Raw genomic sequence first — 25,454 nt, 5'->3', positions numbered from 1 at the left:
CAAAGTGGTGGGTGGCTCAGCCACTCCTTTTCCCAGGAATCTGCCCTGGCCACAAATACTACAATTAAAACTGAGTGGCCTAGGCTCAAACATGATGCAATCTAGTCATGAGAAGTGAAAAAATCAGTGGATAGCAAGGAAGATCCAAGGGGTGAATTAAAATGTAAACATACACACACACACACACATCACATGCACACATAAACACAGCTATCACTAAAGAACAATGTATAAGAAATAATACATCCAAGCATGGGGCTGGGGCTGGGCTTGGGTAGAGGGGGAGGAACACAAAAAGCTTTGCCAAGGTCCTGAGTGACAGCTGAAAGAGACTCATATAACCCTTGTTTTCTCCTCACAGCTCTAGAAATACTGTACAAACTCACATACTTTGACATCTGGCAAAATACTCAGATATTGCCAGATGTGCATTCCTTTTGGCCACGAAGAGATGATGCTCAACCTCAGTGCAAGGACTAAGCTAGCATTAGTGCTCTATAGACGACCAGGTTATTTTTTTAGAAGGTGGTTTTTTCCTTCTATAAAGTCTCCCCTTTAGAACTTGACAGGACTTCTTCCCTTTTCCAGTGCTGGCTCAGTCTGGGCTATACATTGACTTGGCAGCACAGACTGAATTCTACCTCATGACTTGAACAGAAATATGTAGAAGAGTATAAAGCCTGGATTGGTTTCATATTGTTGTGATTTACAGAACACAGACCAGATGAACTCAGGAAGCCTTCAAGGTGTGTAAATAATAGTACATTGAGGGATTTTCAAAATATGGTTCCAAGTTCTTCTTAGTAAGCTACATATACATATATTTTATTCTTTAAATAAAAAAACAAACTGTCAAAATGTTAAGAGCAAAATGAATATTCCTTATTATTTTTTTTAATGGACAAAGCTCAAATATGAAAAATGAGTGCTGGGATCCTTTAAGACCAAGATATTCATGACTGTGTATTTAATTCCCTGATATTTAATATGTTACCTTATTTAAATTTAGCTTCTAAAAGGGCTAAATGTAGCATTGCCTGTTCTTTGTGCAAGAGACACACTCAAGAATAATAATGATAATGGTAATCATAATGTGCAGCATGTTATGGTTTTTAAAACTGATTTTACATATGCTCTCCCATATGATCTTCCCTGAAGTCCCATTGAGTATAGTAACAGGAAAGAAAACAAAGGCACAGGTGAGGGTCTGCCGGAGACCTTGTCACAGAACTTGCAGTCTAGGTCTCTTTCCCCTCCTCACACTTTCATGACAGTGTTGTGACTGAAATCTTTCTACCTTATACCTCCATACTGCTAGAAAACCTGGAGGACTAAGACAGAAACAAATGGACTCATTAGCCTTCAATCTAGACTCTAATAAAATATGTAATTTTGACTTTCGACTGATGTACTATTGTGATGCAAAATGGGAAATCTAGAGAGCAGAAAGTAGAGTTTGAATATCTTTGGAAGAAATTTTCCACTAAAGAAGAAAGTGGCTATTGTTAGTTACTTTAAAACTATCTACTTACTAGCTATCTATATATCTCCATCTATTAGCAGACAACTACCTTCAAATTTCAAACATATTGCTTCAGAGTCAACACTTGGCCATGACACTCAAAATCACTTCAAAAGCACATCCAATTATGTCTGAGGAAAGCAAAGCATATCAGAAAGAGAAGGAAAAAAAAAAAGTTTTCCTTCCATAATGGATTTAATTGCCTAGAAACAGAAATTCTCCATTCATAATAGATGGCAGATATCAACTTGGGAGGTTGACTACTCTTTCCTCTAATAAAGCTTATCTATCTGTCTATCTATCTATCTATCTATCTTTTATCTACCTATATCTATGTATCTGTCTGTCTATCCATCTTTCTATCTATATCTATCTTTCTATCTATCCTTACTCTTGTTAGAACTTAAGGATCAGCTTATTAGCTGGAGGATATGGCTGCCTTGATAGAGGTATGGAATATAACAAAAGCTTTACCCCAAAGCTTCTATGCATTACAAAAGCTTGTACTTGGATAACAGAAATATTTAGCCTCAGGTGACTGAGAACACTTACTGTTGGTTGCATAACGTATGGCGGATGAGGCATCCATGAAGTACTCTGGACCTATGCATCAAACAGCATTTATTAGCACAAAACAATCACACAGAGAACTTGGTTCTTGCGTTCAGTGGAGTCACACTAGGTCATAAGAAAGTGGAGTCCATCTGACTTAATAGCTAATTAGTGCTGAAAACCAAGAATAGAATAGAAAATAAATCTGTGGACCTGATTAATTTGGGCTCTGAAACAGTAAAATGTAAAGCAACTTTCTGTTTCACAGGAATTGACTCCAGCATCCACGTGGGTCTTGGGACATATTTTGAGGTTGGTGATGGAGACTAAAGTCTCAGGAGTCCTCAGAGACTATTTGGAAGTCAATTCCCAGGGATATCCTGACAAGTAATGATGGAGGCAATAATTGACTGCTAAGACTTCCTCTTTTTCTGATATTGGTTCTATCCTCAACTCCTCAGGTGATCACACCTTGGAAATATGTCCAAATGGTAAAAGCTGGGGTAAGAATTAAGTAGAACTAGAAGTTTTGGGGAAGGCTTTGAGTTAAACCCAAGTTAAACAAGTTTGTGATATCTTTCTCTCATGGTAATTGGTATGGCAAATAAAAATGAGTATTTGGGCCAGCCAACAATTCTGAAGTGTACCATGTGTCAGCCAAATGAGAAAGTCAGCTCGTGAGAGCTGATTGTCACAAAGCAAACCCTGAAGATTATGATTTTCAATATACTCACATCAGTGAAATTGACAGTGCATTTTAGATTTTCAAAATCAAAAGAGAAGTGGTAAGAAGCAAGATTCAACAACAAAGGAAATTGCTCAAATTCCTTTTTTGAGGAAAGGAAGCTGGAGTAAAATTCCACTTAGAAGCCCTCCGAAGTGAAATCACTTTTCTGTGGATATTTTACTCTTGTCACCAAAGTGCTCTACACTGGGGCTCAGTGGGTGGTCTTGGCTGAGAAAGGCCAAGATTAGGAAAAAAATGGGGGGGGGGATGGGTACCCCACACATTACAACCAGGCAGGCCTGCAGAAAGAACAAAAACCAAACAGCACCTGCGTATAGCGTCATGCTCCCAAGGAAGGGCAATTAAGAAATTAGGTGTTCTAAGAACCTCTAAAGCAATTTGAACAAAAGTCCATTACATTCTCCTGCCAACATGTATCAAGAGTCTGAGTGCAGAAAAAGAATGAAAATTGCTTCAGGGGGAATCAGTTAAAGGAAAATTCATATAGTCTTAAGGTTGATTCTCTGACAGCTAGGGCATCCTGAAATGAAGTATGTAGTGGCTGAATAAGGTAAAACTTCATTGAATTAGTAGCAGTCAACAACATTACAGTTTTACACTTGTAAAACATCCACCCCCACAATCTACAAACTGTATAGAAACACATGCATGCACACATTCACACTCTCTCTTTCTCTCCCTCTCTCCAAAATTAAAAAAATGACACTAGACACTCTCTTCCTATATGTTGCATTTATAGGCATTTTCTAATTGGAAACAGAATAATTGTTTGAAGGATAATATTAGATAAAGAGAAGCAAATGCCAAATATTTGACATAAATAAGATGAGGAGTGGTTTTGATTTTTTTTTTTTTTTTTTTTTTTGAGGGAGAAGTGTGACTATTGCAATCCACCTGTGTATTTAGAATTAACGGGCTACAATGTCTGGTTTAGGACACACAATAACTCTGAGATTTTCTTGTTTTTCAGCATATAGAACTCCTGAGGTCTCTTGTGGCCTCTCTGGAACTAAGAATGAAGTAAGAGCAGGGAACAGGAATAACTTTCTGCCACTTTGATGATCTTCCCTATTTCTTGGGAAATACACATCTATACATGTAGCTTTACCAGGACAACCATGACAAAATGAGATGACAATGATAAAACATCCCTGAGTGAGTAAGGTAAGGCTAGAAACATGCTTTTAGAGAAGACACAATAGGAAATGTGAACAACCAAAATAACCAACAACAAATAAAATAATTTCTCAGTGGTGAGAAATCTGAACTGACATTGGCTGGCAAGTAGTGTAATCATGAAAACTCAGCATAAAGAATGAAAAGTATTATGGGCCTTATTATTTAGTGAAGTGGATGCAAACAGGCCCTAGGGAGTGTAGGCTAATTTGTAACTTGAATATTATTAAATTGTGACTAAAGTTTATGAAGACAATTCTCTTAATTCTACTGTGTCTTTTCTACCCCTGTATATTTTATAAATGGTAGGGGAATCTCTTCCGAGGTGCAGGTAAATCGGACATACCTGGTATGTGGAGACAGGGGAAGCAGCAATGAATGGCGTGATAGATGTCTGTGGAATCATGCGGTTGGTTGCAATACTGTACGGTGAAGAATAAAATCTGCAAACAGAAAACAAAAGAAGATTTATGAAGCTGCTGCATGCCTGGCCACTAATCAAATGCTACCAGGCACCTCTGGGAAAGACAGAGTTTCATCCTCATGTTTTCCCACCAACTATTAACGGGAGCATCTAGGAGATTTATAGCATCTGATTCCACTAAGAGAAATATATCATTCTGAACAAAATGACAACTTTGAGTCACCTTACAAAGTTGGCTACACAAAATCTCTCTTATGCCTGGTGAGTGTGTCTTTATCCAATGGGGGGAGCAATGTCATGCACATCATTTTAAAGGAAAGGCAATGCATTTCAATGCTCTTTGAAAGAAAGGGAACATGAAAACACAGAGCTTCATAAGGGTGGCTGATATACACATACATGAACTACATCCATCTCTTCATTCAGAAAATAAAGAGAAACTCCTGGAAAGTTCTGGATATTTTGCATCAGACATGGGCCCATACCCTCATGCAGAAAGTGAGAAGAAAGAGGACAATGAAAAGAGAAGAGGACAATTTGTGTCTAGGTGGAAACAGGGATTTTTTTGGACTTGATCAAGGCACTGGGGAGATATAGGTCCTGTCTGATAAACTCCTGAGGCTCTGCACTGGACAATAACAGAACAGTATGGGCAAGATTAGAACTTCACACATCAGGGGATGGACAATCCTTCTGGAGACATGATAAAGGGTAGCCTCTAGAAATGGAAATCAGTGACATGCCCAACTTTGCTCAGGCTACACCTTAGATTTCACAAGTTAACTAATGTTCAAATTCTCAGGCAACAATTTTAAGTCATTTTTCCTCCTTCATGTCTGACAGGTAAGTGAAAGACTAGGGTGGCCAGTCACAGAATGGATGAAACCAAGTAGCCTGGGAGGGAGGATTTCACTGACATAAAGGACTGATCAGAAAAAATGTATATCAGGAATAATGGAGTCATTATTTCATTTGCCATACTCTTAGCAATAGTCACTCACTATATTCAGTGTGTGTGTGTGTATATACACATATATGTATATATATATTTTTTAATAGTATGACTGAGGTTGGAGTTTGGGGAACAAAGGCCTCATTGTATCTCAGCAGAAACTGCTATTTTGAAGAGATCCCCATAGGTTGCCCTTCTAAGGAAGCAGTTCCATGAGACACCCATTGAATGTGAAGGCTGGAAACAAAGATTGCCAGGATTCAAGAAGTTAATTCTTCAAACTTAGATTCCTATAAAAGCCTTCAAGCAAGGATTTGGAGCTATAGTTTTTAGTTTTACTTTATCTACGTCTCAACAGGATTGTATAAGGACATATTCTTTTAGCTAAACAAAATGTAGCTAAAATAAAATAATTCCATTACACAATGACCTTCTTACTGTTCATGCCCAACAGACCCCTAAATTTATAGTTGTGAAATTTAAAAAAGATGTTGACTGTTTATCTGTTAGAATGCCACACCCTCCAAAAAAAATGACAATAACAAGTGTTGGCAAGGATGCAGGAAAAAATGGAACTCTTATTCATTGCTGGTGGGAATGCAAAATGGCACAGCCACTTTGGAAAACAGGTTGGCAATTTCTTATAAAGTTAAATATACATATACCATATTACCCAACAATCCCATTCATATGCATTTACTCAAGACAAATGAAAACTTATGTTTACACAAAAACTTTAATGACATTGTTTATAACTGCTTTATTCATAATCAGCAAAAACTGCAAACAACCAAAATATCCTTCAGTTGAATGGATACCCAAACTGTGGTATCCATACACTAGAATACTACTCAGAAATAAAAAGGACAGAACTACTGATACACGTAACAACATGGATGAATCTCAAATACATTATAATAAGTGAAAGAAATCAGATTCAAAAGGCTACATGCTATATTCCATTTACATGACAATGTGGAAAAGGTAAAACTATAGAGACAGAAAACAGATCAGTGGATGTCAAGGGCTGGCTGTGGGCAAAGGGGTTGACTACAAAAGGGTATGAAGGAATTTTGAGGGATTATGTAACTTTTCCGTATTTTGATGGTTGTAAACAACTTTGTGTGTTTGTCAGAGCTCACAGAATTGTAGGTGCATATATTCTATGAAAATTATACCTAAGAAATCTGCCTTTTAAAAAGTCAAGTGCTATATGTGATGGTTAATTTCACATGTCAAATTGGTTAGGTTATAGTGCCAACTTCTTTGGTCAAACATTGCCTGAGATGTTGCTGTGGAGGTACTCTGTAGATGGGATTACCATCTACAGTCAGTTGATTTTAAGTAAAGAAGATTAGAAAAGATACCAAGTAAAGAAGGTGACCCTCCATAATTTGGGTGGGTGTCATCCAATTTGTTTGAGGCCTTAAGAGCAAAGACGAAGGGTTCAAGAGAGAAGAAATTCTGCATCATGACAATGGTAAGAGTCAACTCCCCTTAGAATTTCTAACCTCCTGGCTTCCCCTATGGATTTCAGACTTCAGACTACAGCATCACTCTTACCAGAATTTCCAGCACGCCAGCCTACCCTATGGATCTTGTACTTGTCATCCCCACATATAGGTCAATTCCTTAAAATAAATCTTATATATATGTATACATACATATATGTATATTTATACAGAAAGACAGATAGACACACATACCCATATCCTGTTAGTTCTGTTTCTACACTATGCAACAGAGCATCTGTCCTTCCATTAAAAAAAAAAATAATTAAGCATTTACTGTGTGCTTCAAAGATGGACAAGACTCTAAACCACCTTTTCGAGTTTCTATATTTAGCCACTTATATCATATCTTATCCACACAGCAATCAACCTAAAACAAAATGTGAACTCCATGTTCTGGACAGCACAATCTGGCTACTGCCTATCTCTCTGATATCTTGTTCTACCCCTCTCCCCTTTGCCAACTAGGATCCAATCACACGGACTTTCTTTCTGTCACATGATCATTTTTCACTCCCATCTTGGGTCAATGAACTGGTAATTCTCTCAACCTAGAATGTTCATTTCCTCAAATCTCCACAAGGCTGCTTCATCCTCTTCATTCAGTCTCACAAAACTCTCCTTCCTCAGAGAGGCCTATAGCTAAAGTAGCAACCACCACCTCTGTCTCAACTGCTTTCTATCCCTGTGCCCTTATCTATTGTTATCATTGCTCTTATTAATATCTGCATTAGTATTTTTTAAAATTCTTTATGTATTTATTGACTGTGGTATAAGGTCTAAAGTTAAGGTCCAATATTATGTGTTGCCTTGACATTTGGTAGAACTGGGAGGTCCCCAAATTAACCAAACCACAATTTCCCATCCCTACTCTCCTCCCACTATACAGTCCCTGAGCCCAACAACTGCCCTTATTAAATGGACCAGGTACAGTTCCAATTACTGCTTATCACTGAGTAGTGGGTTTCAGCTCCTGCCAACCAGTGGAATTACTCAAGAAAGACAATCACATGCTCCCATTGGAACCAGGGAACACTTCTCCCTCTTGCTCCTACAAAGCCTGCTCTGTTCTTGACTGAAACACCTGTGTGGCCCTGCATGGCATGCTGTCTCCCCTGGGCTGTGAGTATATTTGACTAATAAACCGCTGCCAATTTCATATGTCTAGTTTGGGTGACATGTGTTCCCATAACCTTAGGATGGGACTCCATCCCTCACCAATGAGGTGAATAGGAGATGATCAAAATACGTTTCTCCCTCTAGAATGTCCTTGGCCTTGTTGCCTAGAATAGAGCCTGGGACTTAGTAGATACTTAAGGAAAGAGCAAATGAATGCAAAGCAGCATAGGGAAATGAGTGATTACAGAAGAGGGTGGCCAGCGCCGAGATGGTGGGCAGATAGAAGGCAGGTCCTTGCAACCCATAAGAAGTTGAGGGGTGAGCTCTCAGTGAAGCCAGCTCAAGGTCACATAACTTGTAGAGGCTCAGTAGAAGCTTAGTTAATGCCTGCTTTTTAAGCATGCAAGACTTTTAGTAACTAGGGAAAATAGTCCTTTTCTATGAAAATCATGGTTTGTATTTAAAAATCCCCCTTGATCTTATCCTTGACAGATCTTATTTATGAGGTGGTGAATAGAAAGATTTGCTTTGGGTCTCACAATGACATGACCAACTCCCCTGACCACTCAACGGTCTTTCTCATTCTCCACGCAGTGGTTTAACTTCAGTTAGAAAGTCAGGTTCGGACTCTCATACCGACTGGAGTGAATCACGCATCAGATTTTAGCGTGGTTGGTCTGTTTTATAAAATGCACCAACTGGAGTATTAGAAGTGAAAGCAAGAAGGATTGGATTGATGGGCAGAGTACACAGGAAATTCTGTGGGGAAAACAGAAAGCAGAAACATAAAACAGCCAACAAGCAAAAAACTGATACTAGCAAAAGAACTCTTGGAGGGAAATTTAATGCATTTTTGTCCTATCTGTTCTAATCCTATCCATCCAAGTAGAATGATATTTCACGCTTACCAGCAAGTTCCAATACTCACACTCAAGTCAGAGAGTCATTAAGAATGGAAAATGTAGTGGGAAGAATGAATTCAAAACACCATCTTAATCCTCTAATCCTGATATTCAGAAATAAGCCCTTCCCAAGTCCAAACAAAACAAATGAATTTATAGGAAAACCTCACTTAAACATGACAGGATAGGCTAGTACTGTATATGAGGTTTAGAAGTACTATATCTAAAGACAATATACAAGACCAGACTTCAATGAGAAAACTGTGGAATGTGTCTCCCAATTTCTTAACTTTTCTCTGCCATGTGTCCATCATGGTTTCACACCACTTTCACACAGGCATTGTGTTAAAAAAAAAAAAAATAGAATCAGAACCCCCAAATAAATATTTCAAGCATAGGTCCTGTGTTATTTGGTAAAGGAGAAAGAGAAAGTTGACTTTTTAGCTGTAACAACTATTCTAATGTAATTCTAAACACGCAATTTTATCTTTTTGTTTCCAGTAATATATGTCATATGCCTTGCAAATGCTGTTACAGAGAACTGGGGATGAATGTTAACAAACTATTTTCCTGGGAATAGTTTGTTCTCCTAAAAGATATTTCTTTGTCAAGATTCGCAGAGAATCTTGTGTCCCTTTTATCCTTAGCCCAGTGGTTTTAAACCAAAGATGATTTTCCCCCACCAGGGGACATTTTTAGTTGTCAGAACTGTGAGGTGGGAGGGCTAAATGCTATTGAGTCTGTGGAGGCCATGGATACTGTTAAATATTCTAAAAGCACAGGACTGTAACCCACAACAAAGAATTACCTCATCCAAAATGCCAACAGGATTGAGGTTAAGAAAACTTGCCTTAGGAATACGAACTAGTTACTTCTGGAGAGGTTGCATGTGCACAAGATATCAAATGCCAACATGGTGAAGAGAAGTTGGCTGAGTATGAGCTATAGAACTGCAAGCTGACCTTTTGAAGAACTTAATAATTTTAATGTGTGCAAGGAGTTTCTTGGTTCTCTGGCATTCAAGGCAAGAGTCCTCCAGCAATCCAGAAAATTCAAGTCTAGGTCACGATTCAGACTTTGCCTGCAGGAAAGTCATCTTCAGGGGATTTGATAGTCAGTAGTATATAGTGAAATCTGACTTCACTGACAATAAAAATAACACGAATGTATCAATAACCCCAGGGTAGAATGCTTTTTACTGTAGAGAAATCATACAGAATCCTATTTGCACACTGAAACAAACAGCACTGGCTTGAGTTTCATGTCCACAGGCAATATTGTTAAGAGTCAGAACCATGAACACTATCCTTGGGGTAAAACAATAGCACAAGATTAATAAGCTATTGGTCATTTTTATTGTAATACCAATGTATCCTTCACATTAGATTCCTTTCCAGTGTAATAAGACAAGGTTTCTGTATCACTTAATATCAAATACCTATATAAAACAGCTGGTAAACTAACACTATAGAAACACATTTCTTTTCGCATCTCTCCCTGGAATACATTTTATTCAAATAAAACAATCTGAGAGGCTTCTATACAGCAGCCCTCAGTGAAAAGAAGGGCACAGGAAAGATGAGATTGTGAATACAGGGGGAAATTATTTTCCACCTCCCACACTCGTATTTGAAAGTGATGGAATTTCATACTGAACTGCTAAAAAAGCAATAGGGCTATTGTAACAACAAATTATAGAGCTATGCCAGATAACTCTGAGAAAAGAACGGACATTTTTATTCTCATAAGTTAGCCTACAATAAGAAGTACATAAGTTTTTGCAATTGTTTAAATAGTTCAAAGGCTACAATGTTGCACTCTTAATACAAGGTATACAGGTTATATATCTGCAGTCAAGCTCAATTCGGCCTAGAGGTGGTGACTTGCTGTATGAGATGGAGACCTCCAGAAGAAGGGAGAAGGTTCAGGACATACCATGCAGAACTCGCCACCTCTAACAAGTCATCACCCAACATTCACCTTTGGCTGCTCAGGTTAGGAATTCTGAAACCCCAATTCTTTTTTGATAATGAAAAAATTTTTTAATTAGATAAGTGGTAAGTAAACAGAAAAATCATGCAGAAAATACAGAGTTTCCATTACTGTCCCCCGCCACACACACAATTTTCCTTATTATTAACATTTTGGATTAGTGTGGTATCTTTGTGGCAATTTATGAAACAATATATTAAAATTATACTATTAACTTCAGTCCATTGTTTACAAAGGGTGCATGGTTTGTGTTGTACAGTCCTATGCTGTTTTTAAAAAAAATATTTTAGTAATATATATATATACAACCTAAAATTTCTGCTTTTAACCACATTGACATATACATTTCAGTGCTAATTATGTTCACAATGTTGTGCTACCATCACCACCATCCATTACCAAAACTTTATAATCAACCAAAATAGAAATTCTGTGCAATTTAAGTATTAACTCTATTTCCTACCCCCAACCCAGATCCCAGTACCTGTATTCTAGATTCTGACACTATGGGTTTGTATATTCTAATTATTTCATGAAAATGAGATTATACAATATTTGTCCTTTTGTGCCTGGCTTATTTCACTAAACATGATGTCTTCAAGGTTCATCTATGTTGTGGCATGTATCAGAGCTTTCATTCCCTTTTACCACTGAATAATACTCCACTGTTTGTATATACCACATGTTATTTATCCATTCATAGGTTGATAGACCCTGGGGTTGCTTCCACCTTTTGGAAATTGTGAATAAAACTGCCATGAACATTGCTATACAAATATCTGTTTGAGTACCTGCTTTAAATTATTTTGGGTATATATCTAGATGTGGGATTGCTGGATCATATGGCAATTCTATACCTAACTTTCCAAGGAACACCAAACTTTCTTCCACAGTGGCTGCACCATTTTACAGTGCCACCAGCAATGAATGAGTGTTCCTATTTCTCTGCATCCTCTCCAACACTTGTTATTTTCTTTTTTTTTTTTAATGGTAGCCATTCTAGTGGGTATGAAATGGTATCTTGTTGTAGTTTTGATTTGCATTTCCCTAATAGTTAATGACATTGAGCATTTTTTTGTACATCCTCTTTGGAGAAATGTCTATTCAAGTCTTTTGCCCACTTTTTAGTGGGTTGTTTGTCTTTTCCTTGTTGAGTTGTAGGATTTCTTTATATATTTTTGCTATTAAAACCCTATTAGATATGTGGTTTCCAAATATTTTTTCCCATCAAGTTCATTGTCTTTTCATTTTCCTCATAAAGTCCTTTAATGCACAAAAGCATTTAATTTTCATGAGGTCCCAATTATCTATTTTTTCTTTTGTTGCTTGTGCTTTACGGGTGTAAAGTCTAAGAAACTGTTGCCTAACACAAGATCCTGTAGATGCTTTCCTCCATTTTCTTCTAGGAGTTTTATAGTCCTGTTTCTTATATTTAGGTCTTTGATCCATTTTGAGTTAATTTTTGAATATAGTGTGAGATAGAGATCCCCCTTCATTCTTTAACATTCGGTCCCCTTTGAGAGGACCTGGCACCCTTGTCAAAAACAACTGTCCATAGATACGAAGGTTTATTTCTGACCTCTCAAGTCAATTCCATTGGTGAATATGTCTGTCCGTGTGCCAGTACCATCCTGTTTTTTTTTAATTATTGTAGCTTTGTACTAAGTTTTAAAATTGGGGAGTGTGAGTCCTCCAATTTTGTTCTTTTTTCAAGATGGGTTTGGCTATTAGGGACCCCTTCCCCTTCCACATAAATTTGATGATTGGCTTTTCCTTTTCTGAAAAGTAGGCCACAGAATTTTGATTCAGATTGCATTGAATCTGTAAATCATTTGGATAGAATTGACATCTTAATATTTTGTCATCCAATCCATAAGTATGGAATGTTCTTCCATTTATTTAGGTCTTCTTTGATTTCTTTTAGCTGTATTTTGCAGTTTTCTGTGTACAAGTCTTTTTTATTATTTATTTTTTAATTCATTTTAATTGAGATATATTCGCATACCCTACAATCATCCACAATGTACAATCATAACTCATGCATTCATCACCAAAATCAACCTTTGAAAATTTTCATTACTCCAAAAAAATAAAAAATAAAAAATAAAAACAAGAATAAAAAAACAAGTAAAGAACACCCAAAATATTTCATCTCCCCATCCCCTCCATTATTCATTTAATTTTTTTGCTATTTTTCTACTCATCTGTCCATACATTGGATAAAGGGAGTGTGAGCCACAAGGTTTTCACAATTGCACAGTCACACTGTGTAAGCTACATAGTTATAAAATTATCTTCAAGAATCAAGGCTACCGGATTGCAGATCAACAGTTTCAGGTATTTCCTTCTAGCTATTCCAACACACTAAAAACTAAAAAAGGATATCTATATAACCTCCAGAATGACTTCTTGATTCTATTTGAAATCTCTAGCCACTGAAACTTTATTTTATTTAATTTCTCTTCCCCCCTTTGGTCAAGAAGATTTTCTCAATCCCACAATGCCAGGTCTAGGCTCATCCCTGGGAGTCATGTCCCACGTTGCCAGGGAGATTTACACCCCTGAGAGTCATGTCCCACATAGGGGGATACGGCAATGAGTTTATCTGCCATGTTGGCTTAGTGAGAAAGGCCACATCTGAGCAACAAAACAGGTTCTCTGGGGGTGACTCTTAGGCACAATTATAAGTAGGCTTAGCCTCTCCATTGCAGTGACAAGCTTCATAAGGGCAAGCCCCAAGATGAAAGGCTCAGCCTTCTAAATTTGTTGTCCCCAATGGTTGTCAGCATATCAGGAATTGCCCACGTGGGGAAGTTTAATTTTTCCACATTTTCCCACAGTCCCTCAAGGGGACTTTGCAAATACATTTTTATTCTCTGCCCAAATTACTTTAGGATGTGTCATGAAACCCCAATTCTTACCATTTATGTTTGTAATGAACCAAGATGAATATTTGGAGAAATACATCTTTAGAGAAGAAATTCAGATCTTAAATTGTGCACTGGGAAATGACTGACTATAGCAGTTCATTTCCTAATTCATGCTTTTTAAATGGGTATTAGAGACCAGCATTTAACTCCCAAGTCTATCTCTGACTGAGTGGCCTCGTTTACATGTCTGTGAAATGGCAATATTAACACGCACCAAGAAGGGATGTCATTAGTAAATGAAATAATTCGTATCAGTTTCAATACCAACCAACTATAAAATACATTTTGGGGGTAACTGAGCAGAGTTGAGTATAATCTGGATAATGGACGATGTTCTGAAATTAGTACTCACTTCATTTTGCATGATAATGATATTGTCATCATGGGGGACAATGCCCTTATTCATGGAGATGTATGTTGAAGAATTTAGGGATGACATTATCATTTCCAAAATTTACTTTGATATGGTCCAGCAAAAAAATATCTATTTATCTAACCAGCGCTTAACACAATTCTAATTATTTAAATAAATAATTAGATACAAAATTAATTATGTACTAAAATTGTTTCATTTCCACATCCTTTAACAATCTAAGCTCTATGCATTAAAAGACTAGGTTTGCCTAGGTCAACGCTGCAGCTACAATTCTTGACATAGAGCCTTGGGCAAGAAGGTACTTTATATAATTAGATAGATGGATGGGTAGGTAGGTAGGTAGGTAAGTAGATACACAGACATATATATGCCTACATATAAACATACATACATATATAAGTATGCAAATAGAATAATATATTGTAAAATACTAACACATTTCTAATTAGTGGCCAAATTAGTATTCCTTAAACAATTATTTCTACTTTCCTGTATTGTGAAAATTTTCAAAATAAGTCTGTAATTGTAATGGCATGCATTCATTGGACTTTGAAACCATGTATGATTAAAAATTACAAATGTAAAGTAAGCGGTATGTAGTAAGTCTTCAATAAATGCCATTCCCTTCTATTATACTACCTATTTTCTGACTATCACTTATTTTGTTTTGTAGTTTTTGAGTTAATTGTTTTATACCCCAACTATACAGTATGATACTAGAGGACTCCCTTCTCCACGTCTTTCCTGCTTTCTACATAACAGAGTTTATTGTACCTTGCTTAGAAATAAATGCTTATTGAATGAATATAAGAATATCCTTGATTTTCACTCCTACAAGGAAGTTTACATCAACCAAAGCACAAAAGTTAAGTCTCCCATTCTCCTGCTACCACCAGTGTTGATCCTTTTATGGCAGGAGAAACTGTGAGTTTCTTGAGGGCAAAGGCCTTGTCTCATACATTGCTTTTTAAATCTAGAGCATGCCGGGCACTCTCATGGGATGTTTGTTGAATGACTGAAGAAAAAATGACTGTCTGAAAGAATGAGCACAATAATAAGAGGTAATTGTTTGAAGTACTTTCAAGATCCCACAGATGTTCATTCATCAGAGGCTGGTGACCAAATAGAAAATGGAGTTTAATTTCTTCTATTCCCTATGCTGACATATTCAATGAGGCCCTCATCCTGATTGATTCTTTAATAAGACTTAAAGACAACTGAAAGCCACAGAGAAGTCCAAGAAAAAAGACTGAGAAAATAAAAATAAACAATCAGCCAAAGAAAAAAAAATGTTGTAGGGCAGACAGAGCAAAGAAAAGGGATTTGAAATGAGAAGAAAGCTTCAACCAAATATATTCAGAATCACAGAATTTTAGAGAGGCCAGATCATGACGTTTGATGGTTTTATTTTTCAGAAGACAAATTTGAAACTGTATGACTTGTTCTAAGACGGCCACAAATTTCTAGATGTTTGTTAAAATAAAGAAAGAAGACGCAATCACCAGAGGTACAAACTTGCCTTCTGTCCATTACCCTTTCCCTACTCTCCAGAAGGAAAGAAGAAAGCATTATTAATGTAGAAATTAACCTCTGCACAAAAAGGAATTACTGAAAGTTAGACTCCAGAGTTATTAGCAGGACTACACTTTTGTCCTACAGACACACAGATATTCCTTACTCTTCCTAGGAGCGGGTCAGGGAGAGAAGGAAAGAAGGGCTTAATGCAGAGACATCGTGAGAGGGATGAGATGGGAGATGCCAAGAAGTCAGTCACTTTCACTTATGGGAAGAAAGAAAAGTACAATATTGACATGTTTGGTTTCAAGTTTTTTAAGCAAGACATATTTGAACATTTTTCTTAAGTACTGATTTCAGGGCTCAAAGATATCCTATCCATTAAAATAGAGAAAATGTGGTTACTTACCCATTCTGTATGGCAGCTGTGGGGTCATAGGTCAGAGCCATGCCAGCCTGTATATGGTAGGGAAAGGGGAGAAAATACATCTTACAATTTTTATTGTGGTGCCCAAAACATTCAGTGTACAGTATACATTCAGACTTTGTCTTTACTTTCTATGATTTAAGTTTATTTTCTCCTATATATTTCTCCACCTTTACTGCTAAGACTAGCATTTTTTACTGTCAGACACCAGACTCCACCATTGAGTTGGGGAGTTTATATTATATATCTAGATAAACCAAGGAACAATGCAGCCTTGGATGATTTCCATATCTGCTTCATAAACCATCCACTGTCTAAACCGGTATCCCTATAATTTCTCACTGTTGTCAAGAGGACCTATTATGCATCTCATGGCATGAAAAAAAGGTAAGAATGAATCCTGAAGTCAGGATAAAAATAAAAGCTACTTAAAATGCATTCAACTTTTTAGAAGAAAATGTTAAGAAATCTTTATTTTAAAAAGATTGCATACCTCAGGGGTATGTAGTTAATGAGTCACAGAGTGCTTGTCAGATATACTGCTAGTGCCTGTCCTACAAAGAATGGTAGAAAGTGCAGGTCACTTACAAATGATGGAAATTCTAGGCCATGGACTTAATAAGGAGGTGGCTTTTTTTTCCCCGTTCCTAAGAATAAGCCCTCCTCTGAAAAGCTACACCTCTGCCACATGGTAGGAGTTTCAGAAAAGAATGTAAATGCCATGAAAGCTGATTCACAGCCAACCTGTCCTACACCATCACATTTGATCCTCACAACAACCCTATGAAGTAGGCAGAGAAATCTTTTTTCCATTTTATAGATGAAGACACTGAAGCTTAGAGAGGTCAAGTGACTTGCTCAAGGTCACACAGTTGGAGAAGAACTGGGATTCCAACCCAGGTCTTCCGAGGTGGGCTCCTTTCCACAACTCTGCCATGATGTTGACCTAGACTTTGAATGAGACCTGAGGGTCATCTCCAACAAGGTGGGAGAGCTCCTCTGTGGCTGTCTGGACATGCCGCCCTCTGGTTTCCAGGACTGTCAGCATGGTCACTGCTTGTGAGCAGGAAAGAACAGAATGTGGAAAGAAATTTAAAATAGCCTATGCTGTCTCTAGGGTGGATTCTTTTTCTTTCTTTTTGAATTCTAAAAGTGAGTTAGACTATTATCAATTTTCCTACTTGGCTAGTATAAGGTTCAAACTGTTACCATTCCGGGAAAGTGGATGAGAAGCATGCGGTACCTTCCTCCCTATATATTTATTCCAAAGTATTTCTTTCGTAGCTTTCTGTGAAACTGTAAGTATTAAAAAAAAAAAAAAAAGAAAGAAAGTAAAAGAGTGAAATGGCTTTGAGAGCACTGGTAGAAGAAAAGAAAGGCACATTACAATTCTAAATAAAAGAAAAACGAGTTTTCATGCTTTCATGTTTGAGCTTTTTCTCTTTTTCCAGTACGGTTAAAGGTGCTTTTCCTGTTGGGCTTGGTGGGTTCCTCAGATTTAGTACTTTACCAAAATTAAAACGCTCAGGCTTCCTAACAGAGGGCCTGCATTCCAGTGTGGCCTTGTTACATTCAAGTTTAAATTCCATGCATTATTTTCCCTAAATAATAATTTAAAAATTTATTACTAAGTTTGGCATGAGGGACAAAAGTGTATAGCCATATATGAATGGAAATTGGCATAAAGGCTGAATACGTAATTTGATACGGAGTTTGCGAATAAAGTTGATATGACTTTCAGAAGTTCACAGATCTGTGCTGAAAACACATGTTTAATGACAGTTCTATGCCCTCTGTAAACTTAAGGATCTCACATATTTTCAAGAAATGTGCAATTGATAATATGACAAGCTAGGGACTGGGAAATGAGAAGAGGATAAAACAGAGAAGAATTTTTTTTTTTTTTTTTTTTTTTTTGCCTTAGGAGAGGCAAAGGTAGTGGTATCAAAACATGTGGAGATGCTGAGTCTGAATTCTCAGGGAGGAGGTCTCTGCCCTGTGCTGGCACTAGACCACAGACTCCTCAAAACGAAGCTGTCCAAGGCAAGGCTGAATACAATTCTGTGGGCCTAGGTATTAGAGAAGGCAGCGGTACAAGTTGTACATTGGGGATGAGAGTTCCCTCTTAGGAGCACTGCACTTCCTCCCTCCTAACTTACCCAAGATGCACTTCGGAGGCAGAATGATAAAAGCAGGCTTTGCCCAAGAAGGTTGACAGATATTGTTAGCTCATAAGGCATTTAAGATGATAATTGTATCTTCTGCCTTCCTAAATGCCCCAAATTGTTCAAATCCTGGAAGACTTATTGGAAATGTCCCCAGCCAAACCCATGTTTATTTTTTTTCCCTACAGCACTTTACCAGTAGTGCTCAGAGACCAATGCCATTTAGCTCTTCTTGAATTATCAACAGTCTTGAACATTCTCTTTATGCTTATTTGTTTTGGCACAATTAGATAAGGATTTTTTTCCCCCACATTTTACTTAAATTCTTCGATATAGTTAACCAAACAGTTCTAGCTAGGAATACAGTAGTTATCAATAAACTCTAGCCCTTTGTTAGCTACATTTGTGATAATCAGAAAACCTAAGATGGCCTCTTCCTCTGTCTTAAACCCCCACCCCATCTTTTGACAGATGGGAATGAATTGAGTAGATGATGATATGGTAGAGTGGAAAGAATATATGTTTTGGAGTCATTAGACCTGGGTTTGAGTCCTAGCTCTTTTACTTCCTAGCAGTCTGACCCTGGGCAATTTATTAACCTGTTTGAGCCTCAGTTTCCTCCACTGTTAAATGGTATAATAATACCTATCTCATGAGATTGTTGTGAAATTTAAATGAGATTATTACATTTGTAAAGTGCCCAGCACAGTGCCTGGAGACAAGATACATACATAAATTCTTATAATACAAAGCAGTATGTGGTAAGTGCCTTATGAGTGGTATGGCTGAGGTGTAGTGGAAAGAGGCTGGGGGTGATCGGGGAGGACATATGGAAGACGTTCAGCTAAGCAGAGCCTTGAAAGATAATTAGGAAGGATTTCCATACATGGAGACGAGAGATGAACCAATTCGGGCAAAAGGAATAGCATGAAAAACGTGTGTCAATAAAAAGGGCAAAGTGGGTGATCCACTTGCAGTAGAGCACATGGAGGGAAGCAGTGGGAAATTAGACTCAAAAGCTAAGGAGGGAGGATCTTGACTGCCAGGCTCCTTTGAGGGAGCCACGGAACATTTTTGAGCATATAACTTACACAATCAAAGAGAGATTGGACAACAGAAAACAGCATGAGCACCCTGGGAAACAGAGGGAAAATCCCGGCAATGGGCAACTGGCGTAGGCATCTGGGGACAGGGAGGCAGAGAGACTCTAAGGTGAGATTGTCATTGCAAAAGGGTAGGGATTGAATACAAGCTTCACCTACTTCTCGATTTTGCCTAGGGGCAGTCCTGCCTCTGAGTACTTTTGGCAAGAGAAGACAACAAGAGGTAGTGTCGGGACATACACATTTGGAACATCTGGGTAACAAAACAAGGCATGGGTTAAATAAAGGAGTTTTTGAAGTTAACTCGTTGGCCGAATAGCATAGCACAATAACCAACACTCTGCTGCACCCTTTTGTACTTCATGTGTAACAGATTGTTGAGTTATAATTCTAACACGGTCTTAATGCAGATTTTGCATTCCATTTCCTTTTGTTTCGTTCCAAAAAAAAGTAAAAAAGAAATTGATTTTGCTGCCCTGTCTAGTCATCTTATTACTAAGGTGGAACCATGAAATCATCATTATGTAATTACCCAATATTATGGCATGTTTACAAACTCCAGTGTCACACAAAAAAAGTAAAATAACTTGGAACAAAAAGAAAATGTCACACCACATATGTAGAAAGGTGATGCTTAAGCCTGTCACTTTTTTTAAAAAAGGGTTTCTCTCAGTAATATTTTCCATTTTTCAAGTTTATGTTATTTATGTAATGTAGGCATTTATAATTTACTTAAAATAAAAAGGGTATTTTTGTCATTTCTCAACAACAGCTGAGTTTTGACTTCATATTTCAGCCATAAAAGGGAATATTTCTAGCCTTCCAAAGTCTATACTCTAAAAGCTAAATATTTTTAGAAGAGATGCAAAAAAATGGTTTATTAGAGGAACTAGAGTCTCTCAAATATTTTCAATAAATATGGGTGATTCATTGGGACAGAAGAACAATTTGACTTGGAGCTAGATATTTGATATTCATAAGGGTAAATGATTTATAGCTAAGGTAGATCAAGAGTCAATCATTATGGAAATACTACTTAAAGTGTCCACACTAGGGAATAGGCTTTACCACTCCAGAAAGACCCTCTGGACTACAAAGCCTGGTCTTCTCCAAAGAGCAAAGCATCATTGACTATAACAAAACCAAAAGAAGATTAGCTGACAGAATTATCTTCTCTTTGAAAATATTTTACACTGTAATGTGGATGGTGATCAAAAAGTTTTGAGGCAATAAACTTCATTCAGTCAGAGCCTGAAATTCCTGGAAAATTGCAACACTGATGTATTACCCTAAGATTTTTCCTTTTTCTCAGCTCTATTTTGATACATGATGTCTTAGATGAATTACAATATGAATAAATACAGGAGTTTCCAGTCTTCCACTATCAGATTTAAAGCAACACTTCGGTAAATGTGCAGTAAATATTGTATACTTTCGTAAATATTGTGTACTGAATTAGCACAAGATGAGCTCAGAAAGTCAGAGAAGATAAGGACAATATAGTTTTTCAGACACCATCTTTAAAAAGTTTATTTTATGCAATCAATTCTAACAATACTTAGAACTGTTAGCTAGGTATGGTTAAAATTCAATGGATAAAAATTAGATGACTTAAAATAATATATGTGTGAAAGTGGCCTGAAAATTATAATGTGTTACAAACATTTAGGTTATTGTTATTGCAGAGAAAACTTACATAATTTTTTAGTATTTATTTACTGGTATTTCTCTTTAAAATACATCTTTCAATGAACAAATAGATACGATTACAGTTATGTAAAAAAATTTTTCAATGTTTTTAAAAATCTCTGACTAAAAATTAAACTATAGATTCAACAAAATGTTAAAATGTTGAGATTGTATAATAACAGATGCTTTTTCCTTTTATGTTTTTTTCCTGACTCTTTCAAGTTTCATATACTGAGAATTACTATTATAATGGGAAAAAAAAAAAAAACCTCTACATTTTAAAAAGCACGTATCATTCATGACACTTAAAATTCAGGAGGGAATTTTGTTTCTCCCTACAGGGGAAAAAAAAAGCACATGATTTATAAAAGTGATATAGATCAGAGATCTGATTCAGAATAAGTTTGAAATCAAAGGAAGCTTTCAGCTAGGGACATTAGACGACATTGTTGGGATGGAATGGGGTTGCCGACACCACCAGTAGGGTCAAGGATAAAATAGGCAGGCGGTCAAGAATAAAGGCTGAAAATTCAGGATTAATGACAGTATTTCTAGTGGTAGTAACTAGTAAGAATTCAGAAGTCCAAATAGCCACAATGGCTGAGAAATTGAGGGTTTTTTTTGTATGATATTAGATGTGTGGAAATAAAAGATAGTCAGAGGAACCAATAAAAATCACCAGCAATCAGAAAAATGTAAGACGACATTATAACATACTAAGCTTTCAGCTGAAGAAAGGGGTTTTACCTCCTTCCTGATAAGAAAGGAATTCATCCTACAAAACAATATGCTCAGTGCAAACTGAGGACAGACTATGGACACAGTCTGAAAACGTATGGGGGAAAATGAACTCCTGGTATCCAGAAGAGGCTAGTGTTAGGGTGTGACCAAGAAATGACTATCACATGGTCAGGTGACTATTGAACGGTTTGTTTCTCCCAGTGGAGGTGGAGGAAGGCAATCTACCAGCTTTCACTTGCTGAAAGGATGCTCCCTCAGCTACTGTGCAACTAACCCCTCTCTTGAAGGGAAAATGAGGGATAAATGAAATAGGTAAGAAATTTCCAAGGCCTACAAAAGGGGAATTGGGGTACATGCTCCCGAGGTAAGACCTGAAAAATCCTGGTAGTTGTCCTAGAAAAGATGCCTACCAAACTGTGAGATGGCTCACACTCTACTCCTTAATTTTCCTAATTTCTGAAAACAAGGAATACTTTTATTCCAAATCATATTTGATCAGTTTGTTTCATTTGACCACTGGATTTCTTTTCTTTCTTCAAAACTACTTTCCCTTGGCTTCTGTGAGCCTCTCCCCTTGTTTCCTTCTGACCTATCAGAGAGCAACTTTTCCTTTGGCGTTACTTGCTCCACCTACCTTTGGAGATGCCAGTACTTGGGGCCAGGGTTTGCCCTCCTTCTCTCTCCCTCTGTACATGGTCTCCAGGCAATGCCATTCACTTTCTCATTCCAACTATTCCTTATGTCAAAGATTCCCGAATCTTTGTCTCAAATCCAAGTACCTATCCTGAACTCCACAGACTCTTAACAGCAAGTTGAATTAGTAAGTTTAATGCATGGTCACCATCTTCTTTCAAAATATCATCATTTTTGCTTGGATATTTACTAATATACTTTGGTAATAATCTCCTCTCCTGCCTTCCCTCCCAACCTCCTTCCGGTCCATCAAGCCATACCATTTGTGTTCTAAGGACTGCTCTGGTGAGATAACAACCTGACCGTAGCACGGTCCTTCCTTCAGTGGCATCCTGTTACCTTTGAAATAATGTATAGCTCACAGAGGTGTTCATGATCAAGTCTCTACATGCCTATAGACCTTCACAACCTTCTTGTGCAACTCTGGAACCCAATCTTCACCAGACTCAGACATACACTCACCCTGCCCTGAGCATGACCTCTGGACCTTTGTAGCTGCAGTTCCTGTGGCTGGACATTCTCTGCTTCACTCTTGTTTGTGAGAAAACTGCAATTCTATCCTTCCAGCTTCAGACTAGCTGGCAAGGCTTCTTAAAGGCATTTCTGACTCTCCATGCAGCAGTAACCCCTGCCTTTGTTCTGCCCCTGTGCCTGAGGATGGGAGCTCATATTACCATGCTTTGCCATGTGTTTTTCCCCACCAGATTCTTATGTCCATTTTGGTGTTCCTTTTCCTAGCTGAATGTTTGGGACATAATGGGAGCTCAACAAATGTTTATTAAATGGGTCAATAAATGAATAAATGACAAAGAAAATTACAAATCTGATGTTAAATTTATATTTGAAAATGGAATCTGAATGTGTTTTTTTTTAATCATTTACATATTGTTTTGAAAACTCCTTATTGACTGAAATTCTGAAGAATTATGTTCAACCCATGATTGATCAGTAGAGATAGGGTGAAGTAAGATGATTATGAAAACTGCCATGAGATCTTGCTGATGGTAAAGAGAGGGAAGCCAGTATGCCTGGGCCCAATAATGGGCAGGAAGAATTAAAGGCTGCTGTGAAAGCCGGGGGCACATCTTTTCTAGCCCAGAGCGGGGATAAGACAGGGATGTGTAAAAGTTATCTTGACGTCTTCAGGAGTTTGTCCGGAATCAAGCAAATAAGACGCAAGGGATTTATCACTTTAAAAAGTAACAAACAGAAACAGAACAGAGAAAACTAACCTTTTTACATTTGTGAAAAGAACATTAAGAGGCAGTCATGCTGTCGTCGTTCTTGCACTATGTGGTCATGATAATTTTCCTTTTTGGCTTTTGCTAAAGCATTCTTTTCAGATAGAAAATTTCTCCCTTTTATAGCAATAAAGAGGGATAAGATAGAAAGATGCAGACAGAATGAAGACTAGAAGCCTGAGAAAACTCATGATTGCACTGAAAAAGCTTGGTTAAAGGGGAAGGAGAAGAAAAGGTAGAACGGCTTTATACGACATGGGTGGCGAAAGATCAGCTTTGAAAAAATGTAACTAAAAGTTCCATCTTTTATCTTTAAAACTAAAGTTAAATTAAGCCTTGATTCATAACCACAAGAGACATGAGAATGTTACCATGTTTTATGTAGATACTTCTGCTTTTATCTCAATCTAAACGACAGAACTTCATAGATTCCAAGACAAAAGTTTTTTTTTTTTTCACATTTAAAAATTTCTGAAATTGGGATTCATGTGATAATCGACGTCATTTGACAGTTGGGCAAGTTTTGTTTTGTTTTTTTAGCGGTATTTAAAATATTTCATCCTTAATTGATGGTGTCTTAGTGGCAATGATATAGTGTATGTACTGTTAAAACTCACCATAACATGGTAATTAGGGTCCAAAAATATAAAATGCTGAAGTGTCTACCAGAGTGAGTCTGTGTGGCTAGACAGGTGAAAGCTCTAAGTGTCTGGCTAATTGGTCCATATTTTTGCAGATCCCAGATGCAGTCTGATGCCACCTGGAGGTTGTAAACTGTGGTTTAAATATTGATAGGGATGATTCTGGGTCTTGTGGTAGGCTGAGACTGCCAGGACAGTGCTAAAAATACCAGAAATCTCCCCCATCGGTTGCTGCCCTGTTTATTTGCCCTCATCCATGGAAATTAGGACAGAGGAACACTGTGGATATGGGATCAACTACCAGTCTTTCCCTGTGATTGCTCACTATAATCCCCTGAATCCTTAACTCCCTCCTAAACTCCCCACCCCTACCCCTTCCCCAAGAATCTAAGCACATTAGCTCATCCTCTTCCATGGGTAGAGGACTGGAGCTCATCACCAATCACAGCCTTTCTAAAAGTACACTATTGCAGAGATTCACTAGATTTACTTTTTATCTTTAATGAATATAGGTTAATAAATAGTGTGCCCAGCTGCTTTAAAACAAAAGACTTAATTGAGCAAGAAAGCTATCAAGCTGATTACTGAGAATTCAAGTTCTTGTGTCAATGGGAAGATTTTTTCCAACATTAGAGTTGAAGAACATTGGAGTTCAACTAGTAGAGTTGAGTCTACTCTTTAAGTTGCAACAGAAGTATATGATAGTAAATAAAACCATATCTGTTGAGCTAGCTCGCACACCCAAACTTACAAGTGCTGGCATACTTTATAACTGCCAACTGTTCTTTTCAAGATCACATATGTGAAGATTAACCTTCAGTTCAAGATTAAAAGGGCTATTTGCAGAACCTGGAAATAGTGGCATATATGTCTTAATGTTTTTGTCCAAAATCCTGTTAAACGAAAGAATTGGGCAACTAAGTGCCAAGCACCATGACACACAAAGGAAAGAGTGGCGAATTATACAGACACTGTCCCTACCTTCCTGGAATATGGCCACATGCTGTTACTAAATTTTCCAGACAATTCTTTAGA

The 25,454-nt window shown here is 37.4% G+C and overlaps 1 protein-coding gene across 14 annotated transcripts in view; it reads right to left on the bottom strand.

The window, feature by feature from the left end:
- Nucleotides 1-25,454, bottom strand: part of RBMS3 (RNA binding motif single stranded interacting protein 3) — a 734,276-nt gene that overhangs the window by 112,692 nt on the left and 596,130 nt on the right. For 5 of the 14 annotated variants that reach the window (XM_037846292.1, XM_037846311.1, XM_037846320.1 and 2 more), the window contains exons 8-10: nucleotides 16,129-16,175; nucleotides 4,345-4,441; nucleotides 2,075-2,125 (exon numbers count right to left, since the gene is read on the bottom strand). In XM_037846292.1, the coding sequence (XP_037702220.1) occupies nucleotides 2,075-2,125; nucleotides 4,345-4,441; nucleotides 16,129-16,175 (195 nt within the window). The remainder of the gene's footprint in view (nucleotides 1-2,074; nucleotides 2,126-4,344; nucleotides 4,442-16,128; nucleotides 16,176-25,454) is intronic. The other 9 variants (XM_037846366.1, XM_037846383.1, XM_037846374.1 and 6 more) reach the window with 3 other exon arrangements.

This window comes from Choloepus didactylus, chromosome 1 (assembly GCF_015220235.1).
Source record: "Choloepus didactylus isolate mChoDid1 chromosome 1, mChoDid1.pri, whole genome shotgun sequence".
Taxonomy (NCBI): domain Eukaryota; kingdom Metazoa; phylum Chordata; class Mammalia; order Pilosa; family Megalonychidae; genus Choloepus; species Choloepus didactylus.
Note: the sequence above shows the minus strand (reverse complement) of the source record. Positions and strands in the feature narration are given on the sequence as shown.